Here is an 11,245-nt window from a genome sequence, read left to right on the forward strand (position 1 = left end):
CCCTCACTTTAAATATGGAGGTGTCTTTGGGCTTAAAATGAGTTTCTTGGAGGCAACATATAGATGGGTTTTGTTTTTTTAACCATTCTGATACCCTGTGTCTTTTAATTGGGGCATTTAGCCCATTAACATTCATGGTAACTATTGAGAGATATAAATTTAGTGCCATTTTATTGCCTGTAAGGTGGCTGTTACTGTATATTGTCTCTGTTCCTTACTGATCTACCACTTGTAGGCTCTCTCTTTGCTTAGAGGACCCCTTTCAATATTTCCTGTAAAACCGGTTTGGTGTTTGCCAATTCTTTCAGTTTTTGTTTGTCCTGGAAGCTTTTAATCACCCCTTCTATTTTCAATGATAGCCTAGCTGGATATAGTATTCTTGGCTGCATGTTTTTCTCGTTTAGTGCTCTGAAAATATCATGCCAGCTCTTTCTGGCCTGCCAGGTCTCTGTGGATAAGTCAGCTGCCAATCTAATATTTTTACCATTGTATGTTACAGACTTCTTTTCCCGGGCTGCTTTCAGGATTTTCTCTTTGTCACTGAGACTTGTAAATTTTACTATTAGGTGACGGGGTTTGGGCCTATTCTTATTGATTTTGAGGGGCGTTCTCTGAACCTCCTGAATTTTGATGCCCGTTCCCTTTGCCATATTGGGGAAATTCTCCCCAATAATCCTCTCCAGTATACCTTCTGCTCCCCTCTCTTTTTCTTCTTCTGGAATCCCAATTATTCTGATGTTGTTTCTTCTTATGGTGTCACTTATCTCTCGAATTCTCCCCTCGTGGTCCAGTAGCTGTTTGTCCCTCTTTTGCTCAGCTTCTTTATTCTCTGTCATTTGGTCTTCTATATCACTAATTCTTTCTTCTGCCTCATTTATCCTAGCAGTGAGAGCCTCCATTTTTTATTGCACCTCATTAATAGCTTTTTTGATTTCAACTTGGTTAGATTTTAGTTCTTTTATTTCTCCAGAAAGGGCTTTTATTTCTCCCGAGAGGGTTTCTCTAATATCTTCCATGCCTTTTTCGAGCCCGGCTAGTACCTTGAGAATTGTCATTCTGAACTCTAGATCTGACATATTACCAATGTCTGTATTGATTAGGTCCCTAGCCTTCGGTACTGCCCCTTGTTCTTTTTTTTGTGGTGAATTTTTCCGCCTTGTCATTTTGTCCAGATAAGAGTATATGAAGGAGCAAGTAAAATACTAAAAGGGTGGCAACAACCCCAGGAAAATATGCTTTAACCAAATCAGAAGAGATACCAAATCATGAGGGGGGAGAAAGGGGATAAAAAGAGGTTCAAAAAGAAAGAAAGAAAAAAAAGAAAAGAAACGAGAAAGGAAAAGAATTTAAAAAAAGAAAATGAATAAGGAAAAATATAAAAAAGAAAAAATATATATATTAGATAAACTAGTTAAAAAACGTTAAAAAAGAAAAGGGTAAAAGTTAAAAAAAATTTTAGCAGAAGAAGAGAAAAAAAATGAAAAAGAAAAAAATTAAATTAACTGCAAGACTAAAAAAATCACAGGGAGAAAGCCATGAGTTCCGTGCTCTGCTTTCTCCTCCTCTGGAATTCTGCTGCTCTCCTTGGTATTGAAACCGCACTCCTTGGTAGGTGAACTTGGTCTTGGCTGGATTTCTTTTTGATCTTCTGGGGGAGGTGCCTGGTGTAGTGATTCTCAAGTGTCTTTGCCCTAGGCGGAATTGCACCGCCCTTACCAGGGGCTGAGTAATCCACTCGGGTTTACTTTCAGAAGCTTTTGTTCCCTGAGTGTTTTCCGTAGAGTTCCGGAGGATGGGAATACAAATGGCGGCCTTCTGGTCTCCTGCCCGGAGGAGCTGAGAGCCCAGGGTCCCACTCCTCAGTGTGCCCTCAGAGAACAGTGCCCAGTTACTCCCTTCTGCCTGACCTCCGGCCGCACTCCGAGCTCACCGAGCCTGTGACCGGTTCAAGGTAACCCCGAGCTGCGAGCTTACTGTCGGCTCTGTCTCTGTAGCCGGTTTCCCCGTTCCAATACCCGCAAGCTCTGCGACACTCAGACACCCCCGATCCTTCTGTGACCCTGCGGGACCTGAGGCCACGCTGACCTTGCGTGGGCTTCACCCCGGTTTAGCCTCTGGAGCAATGTCCCTCAGCGGAACAGACTTTTAAAAGTCCTGATTTTGTGCGCTGTTGCTCCGCCGCTTGCCGGGAGCTGGGCCCTCCCCCCGGGGTCTATCTTCCCTTCGCTTTGGATTCACCTCTCCGCCAGTCCTACCTTTCAGAAAGTGGTTGTTTTTCTGTTTCTAGAATTGCTGTTCTTCTTCCCTTCGATCTGCCGATGGATTTGCAGGTGTTTGCAATCTTTAGATAAGCTATCTAGCTGATCTCCTGCTAGCTGAAGTAGTCTCGGGCTGCTACTTCTCCGCCAACTTGACTCCTCCCCCCAATCTCATATTTTTAATCTAGGGTTTACCAACTGTGGCTCCTCCAATGGCTCAGAATAAAAAGGGAAATGATCACATAGGATGATTCCAAGGAATTTTTGTTGCTATTGATTCCCTTCCTGTGAGGATGCGAGATGATATAATGTCTGCGGGATAAGATGACTTGAAGGGAATGACGCAGACGCTGTGACGTCAGGGACGTGACGTTAGGCTCCTGGTGACCTTCTGACCTCCCGCCAGGAGGACCTTCTCTTTAAGTGCCCTTCTTAATGCCCATCACCCAATTACCCCATCATCCTACCCATGCCCATCCAGCAACCCTTAGTTTGTTTCCTATAGTTAAGAGTCTCTTATGGTTTGACTCCCTGTTTTCATCTTATTTTGAGAGAGAGAGAGAATCTTAAGCAGGCTCCACACCCAGCAAAGAGCCTGAGACAGGGCTTGATCTCATGACCCTGAGATCATGAACTGAGCCTAAATCAAGAATTGGATGCTTAACTGACTGCGTCCCCTGGAGCCCCAGTCTGTGCTCCTTTTTTTAACTCTTATAAGGACACTGGTCAAATTGGATCATGGGCCTACCCTGCTCCAGTAAGACATCATCTTAGTTAATTACATCTGCAATGACCCTATTTCCAAATAAGGTCATATCTGGGTCTAGAAAGAACATAAACTTGGGGGGGTGGACACTATCCAAAATAATGCAGTCTCCATGTGGGCCTCTTCATAGACATGGCAAATGGGTCTCCCAGAGCAAGGATCTAAGAGAGCAAAGGCCATTCACTTATGGCCAGACATCAGATATCGCATACCATCACTTCCACTGTGTTGTATTTGGTGTGGAGGGATTAGACCAGGGAACAAATATCAGGAGACTAGGATCACTGAGGGCCACCCTGGAGCTGGCTACATGATACACATTTCTTCACTTGAAAAATACACCCATCCCCTCCTCAGGCCTCCTAAATGTTCATCCCATTACAACATTAGCTTCTGTTAGCTTAATGATCTTCTTTTGTTTATCTAAACATTTGTCTGAGGTTTGAACCTAGAAGTTTCTTTTTTTTTAATTAATTTATTTATTTTCAGAAAAACAGTATTCATTATTTTTTCACCACACCCAGTGCTCCATGCAATCCGTGCCCTCTATAATACCCACCACCTGGTACCCCAACCTCCCACCCCCCCGCCACTTCAAACCCCTCAGATTGTTTTTCAGAGTCCATAGTCTCTCATGATTCACCTCCCCTTCCAATCTACCCCAACTCCCTTCTCCTCTCTAACTCCCCTTGCCCTCCATGATATTTGTTATGCTCCACAAATAAGTGAAACCATATGATAATTGACTCTCTCTGATTGACTTATTTCACTCAGCATAATCTCTTCCAGTCCCGTCCATATTGCTACAAAAGTTGGGTATTCGTCCTTTCTGATGGAGGCATAATACTCTGTAGTGTATATGGACCAAATCTTCCTTATCCATTCGTCTGTTGAAAGGCATCTTTTTTTTTTAAGATTTTATTTATTTATTTGACAGAGAGAAATCACAAGTAGTTGGAGAGGCAGGCAGAGAGAGAGAGAGAGGGAAGCAGGCTCCCTGCTGAGCAGAGAGCCTGATGCGGGACTTGATCCCAGGACCCTGAGATCATGACCTGAGCCGAAGGCAGTGGCTTAGCCCACTGAGCCACCCAGGCGCCCCAAAAGGCATCTTGGTTCTTTCCATAGTTTGGCGACCGTGGCCATTGCTGCTATAAACATTGGGGTACAGATGGCCCTTCTTTTCACTACATCTGTATCCTTGGGGTAAATACCCAGGAGTGCAATTGCAGGGTCATAGGGAAGTTCTATTTTTAATTTCTTGAGGAATCTCCACACTGTTCTCCAAAGAGGCTGCACCAACTTGCATTCCCACCAACAGTGGAAGAGGGTTCCCCTTTCTCCACATCCTCTCCAACACATGTTGTTTCCTGTTTTGTAAATTTTGGCCATTCTAACTGGTGTAAGGTGGTATCTCAATGTGGTTTTAATTTGAATCTCCCTGAGGGCTAGTGATGATGAACATTTTTTCATGTGTCGATAGCCATTTGTATGTCTTGATTGGAGAAGTGTCTATTCATATCTTCTTCCCATTTTTTGATATGTTTGCCTGTTTCGTGTGTGTTGAGTTTGAGTAGTTCATTATAGATCCTGGATATCAACCTTTTGTCTGTACTGTCATTTGCAAATATCTTCTCCCATTCCGTGGGTTGCCTCTTTGTTTCTTTGACTGTTTCCTTTGCTGTGCAGAAGCTTTTGATTTTGATGAAGTCCCAAAAGTTTATTTTCGCTTTTGTTTCCTTTGCCTTTGGAGATATAGCTTGAAAGAAGTTGCTGTGGCTGATATTGAAGAGATTACTGCCTATGTTCTCCTCTAGGAGTCTCATGGATTCCTGTCTCATGTTGAGGTCTTTTACCCATTTTGAGTTGATCTTTGTGTAAGGTGTGAGAGAATGGTCAAGTTTCATTCTTCTACATATAGCTGTCCAGTTTTCCCAGCACCATTTATTGAAGAGACTGTCTTTTATCCACTGTATATTTTTTCCTGTTTTGCTGAAGATTAATTGACCATAGAGTTGAGGGTCCATATCTGGGCTCTCTACTCTGTTCCACTGGTCTATGTGTCTGTTTTTATGCCAGTACCATGCTGTTTTGGTGATCACAGTTTTGTAATAAAGCTTGAAATCAGGTAACGTGATGCCCCCAGCTTTATTTTTGTTTTTCAACATTTCCTTAGCGATTCGGGGTCTCTTCTGATTCCATACAAATTTTTGGATTATTTGCTCCAGCTCTTTGAAGAATACCGGTGGAATTTTGATCGGAATGGCATTAAAAGTATAGATTGCTCTAGGCAGTATAGACATTTTAACAATGTTTATTCTTCCAATCCAAGAGCATGGAATGGTCTTCCACCTTTTTGTGTCTTTTTCAATTTCTTTCATGAGTGTTCTGTAATTCCTTGAGTACAGATCCTTTACCAAAAAACAAGAGCCCAGGACCTGACGGATTCCCTGGCGAATTCTACCAAACTTTCAAAGAAGAAATAACACCTATTCTCCTGAAGCTGTTTCAAAAAATTGAAGCAGAAGGAAAACTTCCAGACTCTTTCTATGAAGCCAGCATTACCCTGATCCCCAAACCAGGCAAAGACCCGACCAAAAAGAAGAATTTTAGACCAATATCACTGATGAATATGGATGCTAAGATTCTCAACAAGATCCTAGCAAACAGGATCCAACAGCACATTAAAAAGATTATCCACCATGATCAGGTGGGATTCATCCTTGGGCTACAAGGATGGTTCATCATTTGCAAATCAATCAATGTGATACAACAAGTTAATATGAGAAGAGAGAAGAACCACATGGTCCTCTCAATTGATGCAGAAAAAGCATTTGACAAAATCCAGCATCCGTTCCTGATTAAAACGATTCAAAGTATAGGGATAGAGGAAACATTCCTGAACCTCATCAAATCTATCTATGAAAGACCCACAGCAAATATCATCCTCAATGGGAAAAAGCTTGAAGCCTTCCCATTGAGGTCAGGAACACGACAAGGATGCCCACTTTCACCACTCTTGTTCAACATAGTATTAGAAGTCCTAACAACAGCAATCAGACAACAAAGAGAAATAAAATGTATCCAAATTGGCAATGAAGAAGTCAAACTCTCTCTCTTCGCAGATGACATGATTCTTTATATGGAAAACCCAAAAGACTCCAACCCCAAACTACTAGAACTCATACAGCAATTCAGCAACGTGGCAGGATACAAAGTCAATGGTGCAGAAATCAGTGGCTTTCTTATATACTAACAATGAAAATACAGAAAGGGAAATTAGAGAATCGATTCCATTTACTATAGCACCAAGAACCATAAGATACCTGGGAATAAACCTAGAATTTTCTTTTTTTTTTTTTTTTTTTTTTCAGATTTGTAAAAACTGTATTTGTTACACTGTGCACAAACCTTTTATACTAAATAAATATCAAACTACATTCTTCAGAAAGATGTTTCTAGTATTTCTTAGGTCACTTCCGTATGTAGTATGTACAGTGAAACCATTTTTAAAAAGCAATGACTTAGGCAAACCAACCCTAATGGTTCGTTAAACCATTCCCATTTTTAATTAAAAATCATAGGGTTGTGCTTCTGTATAAAGTTTGTACATCTAGCAGTGTAAAATACTGACACATTTGAATAAACAAAACAAAAAATGGAAGTAGAAACTCAGAATCCTTTGATTCAATGCTCTTAATGGTTTTAAAAAAGAGAGAGAGAGAAAGAAAAGCGAGACTCAAAATTTTGGAGTGGTTGGTGTGCCTCTCTTCATTTTACTTTTTGACTGGCTGCCTGTATGCCGATGACGATGTAGCTGAGCTGTTTGTGCTGCTGCTGCTGCCATAGCCATTTGATGCTGTAAGAATCGCAACTGTTGTATCTGTTGCTGCTGCTGTTGAAAGGCAGAGGAGAGCTGGAATCTCTGCTGAGGAAGGCTTTGCTCAGGTCTGTTCTCGGCAGAGCCAAGCTGAGACAACACAGCTGCCTGTGACTGCATGAAACTTCCTACTCCAGCAAGGTTAATAACAGCAGCATGCTGAGCAGATAAGGCCTGTTCTTGACTAGTTGAACCTTGTTCAGAACCCTGCTCCCCTGGCTGTTGAGGACTAGAAGTTGTAGGTTGCTGAGGCTGCTGTGGTGTAAACTGAGAGAGCTGCTGTTGCTGCTGCTGCAGAGTGTTAAAAATGAGTGAACCACCTGGAAGCTGGAGTAGATTTAAGGGCCTGAGATTTGAAGTATTTTTTAAACCAAAGGGAACACCTGCTTGAGAAGCTGCCTGCATTGCACCGGGCAATGCATTTGGTAGCAGACCGCCTGAGGGGAGAAGGCCACTCAGGTTTATTCCTGCAGGAGTTATGGCACCAGTGTTACAGCCCAGCATAGGATTTGAACCACTCATCAAAGCCTGAGCTCCACAAACAGAGCCCACAACATTGATGAAGTTAAGTCCAGCAGAGTTTGCCATGACCTGGGTGGCCGTGGTTCTTTGTGATGAGCTGGCAGGTGACAGGGCAGCTGGAGAAAGCATGCTAACTTGATTGAGATCCACAGATGACTTCCGAGAAAGACTTGGCGGCTTGGAAGCAGGTGGAGGAGTTGGAGATTTAAGAAAGCTGCTGGCCTGCTGTGGTGTAAAATAGTTACCTGAAGAACTATTTCCTGAGCTTGAGGGAAGTTTGATGGGTGGAGGTCGATGTTTTACTCCCTTTCCCAATACTGAAGACTGAACTGACACAGTCTCCGGTTGTTCTGTTTCTTTTCCTGGAGAAAGCTGACTCAAGCTGGCTGAGCCACTGGAGCTGTGTGACATTTTGACTGGACATTTGGCTTCATTCTGGACCAATTCCTGGTACTGATTGACTACCCTCTCAGCATCAGTCTTTGATCCAATAATAAACCAATTTGAATGATCATCTGTGGAGGAGTGGGATGGAGACATCTGGCTGTCATTTTCTTCATCTTCTTTACATGGCTGTATTTTACCATAGTATAGTGGATCACCAAGTGACTGCAAAATGGTGAGCTTTGTTTTCTGATACTGATTACCAGCTTCACATTCAAATACATAATCATCTTTTACATCATGGGCTGGCCAGACTGTTGGTTGTGAGTCATCAGATTTGATGGATTTTTCCACTTTAGCATATTTCTCCACATCCACTTCAGAAGGTATGGCCAAGTTACAGGGACTTCGCTTCCACATATCTACACAATTTCCTGCTTTAGATATCTTGAGGTCATAATGTTGACCTGCTTTTCTTTCCTTCCTTTTTTGTAAGAAATCAAGTAATTTTAGCTGTGGAGGAGGTGGACAGTGAGAAAGATCCTGTTACCGATTCAGAGAGGACCTGGAATACCTCTTGAAACACCGTTTCATTGGGCGTGTGTTCATCTTTTGCTTGTTATAAAGGAGTCTGTTTGCAGTGCAGGTTACTGCTATAGAAGGATCAAGACACAGTGGTTCAGCTGTAGCTAGGATCAGTTGGCTCTCAAGCAGAAGTTTATCTTCCTGGGTCCATTTATGATTATCGCTTGTTATTGAATGTACATCACAGACCAAAGTCTGCATCGTTGGCCGTAAGAGAATATGCCTACTTTGGTAACCAGGAGATTTCATATTACTGGACTGCCTGTAGTCACGAATTTCTGCTATGACACATCCACAATGAAAAATATTAACCTGAGATTTTTCTAGGAGATCAACCAAAATAGGAGGTAATTCTTCTGCATCCAAGTATTCAAGCAATTCTCCTTCTTCGTAAGGCAGTCGAATGGTCTCAGAATCTTAATATTAAAATATAAAGTTTCTGAAAAATGTTCAGGCTCACTGCAAAACTGATCCATTTTTGCCCCTGAGCATCAGAGAGTATCCCTCATTTCCTGGGTATAGGTTGACCACTAAACAGGACAATGTCTCTTGCATAACAAGCTTCTCTAACAAATTCACATTTCTTCTTAATTTCTTAACCTCAGGCTCTTTTTCACATTCTTCAATATATAAGTCATAAAGTTTTTGAAATACAGATTTTCTTCCACTAGACAGGTATTTCCTTTTGGGAGGTCTCTGTCGGGCACTTTCAATGACATACTCAGCACGATCCAAAGCTAGTTCTAAAGCTTGTTGCATTGTGGTGTAAAATGGGTCCAAAAAGAAGAGATAACTTATGTGCACTGATGAAGAGGGTTGAAAACCATGTCTTTAATATCAATCTTACAGTGCTGTGCGGAAAGACGCCACGCTAGGCGTCATGACGGCGCCTCTGGCTCGGCTGGAATGCTACGTGCGGGCAAGGGCCCCGCCCCGCGGGTTGAAGGTTCCCTAGAAGTTTCTTTTAACACAACTCTTAACAAAAGGTTTTATAGCTACACTCTTGCCTTCCATCTTTATACCATAGTTTTCTGACAGTACCCTGAGTTTTATCTTTGATCAGAAGCTACTTCTTAATTTTAACATTATTTGCCATCTAGAGGTCTGAGAATTTCCAAAACCACCAAGTCCTGACCTCTTTATGTTTAATAGTCCTCTATTTAGTTTCTTTCTTGGCTCTTACAATTTGCAGGCATACCTTGGAGATAATCCTAAAGCAGCAAAATACACATTCTTATCGAGTGCACATGGAAAATTCTCCAGAATAGATCCCGTACTGGGTCACAAATCAACCCTCAACAAGTAGAAAAACACCCAAGATCATATCATGCATATTTTCAGACCACAGTGTTATGAAACTGGAAGTCAGCCACAAGAAAAAGACTGAGAACACTTCAAATACATGGAGGTTAAAGACCATCCTACTCAGGAATGAATGGCTGAACTAGAAAATTAAAGAAGAAATTTTGAAAAATACATGGAAGAAAGTGAAAATGAATAAATGACAGAAGCCTTTGGTATATAGTAAAGGCCGTTTTAAGAGGGAAGTATATAGCAATACAGCCCTACCTCAAGAAGCAAGAAAAGTCTCAAATATACAAACTAACCTTACACCTAAAGGAACTAGGAAAGGAGCCACAAATAAAGCCTAAAGCCAGCGGAAGAAGATAAATAATAAAGATTGGTGCAGAAATAAATGATATAAAAGCAAAAAGAAATCAATAGAACAATTTAACAAAGCTAAGAGCCAGTTCTTCAAAAGAATTAATAAAATTGAAAAACTCCTAGCCAGACTTATCAGAAAGAAAAAAGACCCAAATACATAAAACCATGAATGAAAGAGAAATCATAACCAACAACACAGAAATATAAGAGAATACTATGAAAAATTATATGCCAACAAACTGGGCAACCTGGAAGAAACAGACAAAGTCCTAGAAATCTACAAACTACCAAATCTGAAACAGGAAGAAATAAAGAAAATTTTAACAAACCAATAACCGTAAGGAAATTGATTCAGTCATCAAAAATCTCCCAACACACAAAAGTGTTTGGCCAGATGGATTCCCAGGGGAATTCTACTGGATATTTAAACAAGGGCTAATACCTATTTTTTCTGAAACTGTTCCCAAAATAGAGATGAAAGGAAAAGTCCCAAACTCATTCTATGAAGCCAGCACTACTTTGATCCCAAAGCCAGACAAAGACTCCACTGAAAATATTACAGACTTTATCTCTGATGAATATGGATGCAAAAATTCTCAATAAAATACTAGCAAATCAAATCCAACAGTATATTAAAAGGATTATTCACCACAATCAAGTGGGATTCATTCTTGGATACAGGGCTAGTTCAATATTCACAAGTCAATGTGATATACAACATTAATACAAGAAAGGATAAGGACCATATGATCCTCTCAGGAGATATAGAAAAAGCATTTGACAAAATACAATATCCTTTCTTGATAAAAATCCTCAACAATGTAGGGTAGATGGAACATACCTCAATATCATAAAACCCATATATGAAAGACCCACAGCTAATATCATCTTCAATGGGGAAAAATTAAGAGCCTTTCCTCTAAGGTCAGGAACAAGACAGGGATGTCCACTTTCACCATTAGTATTTAAGATACTACCAGTAGTCTTAGCCTTAGCAATCAGAAAACAAAAAGAAATAAAAGGCATCCAGACTGGCAAGGATGAAATCAAACTTTCACTATTTGTGGACAACAAGATAGTCTATGATGTGGAAAACCCAGAAGACTCCACCAAAAAATTGCTAGAGTACATGAGCTCATCGAAGTTGTTGGATATAAAATCAATGTGCAGAATCTGTTGCATTTCTAT

The 11,245-nt window shown here is 41.0% G+C and overlaps 1 protein-coding gene across 1 annotated transcript; it reads right to left on the reverse strand.

The window, feature by feature from the left end:
* Positions 1-6,735: 6,735 nt before the first annotated feature.
* On the reverse strand, positions 6,736-9,336 carry LOC116569215 (transcription factor SPT20 homolog). The gene is given in 1 exon segment (XM_032305303.1): positions 6,736-9,336. A coding segment is annotated over 1 exon segment (2,391 nt). The 5' UTR covers positions 9,152-9,336; the 3' UTR covers positions 6,736-6,760.
* Between the last annotated feature and the right edge of the window lie 1,909 nt (positions 9,337-11,245).

The sequence above is a fragment of the Mustela erminea genome, chromosome 11 (genome assembly GCF_009829155.1).
Source record: "Mustela erminea isolate mMusErm1 chromosome 11, mMusErm1.Pri, whole genome shotgun sequence".
NCBI classification, from domain to species: domain Eukaryota; kingdom Metazoa; phylum Chordata; class Mammalia; order Carnivora; family Mustelidae; genus Mustela; species Mustela erminea.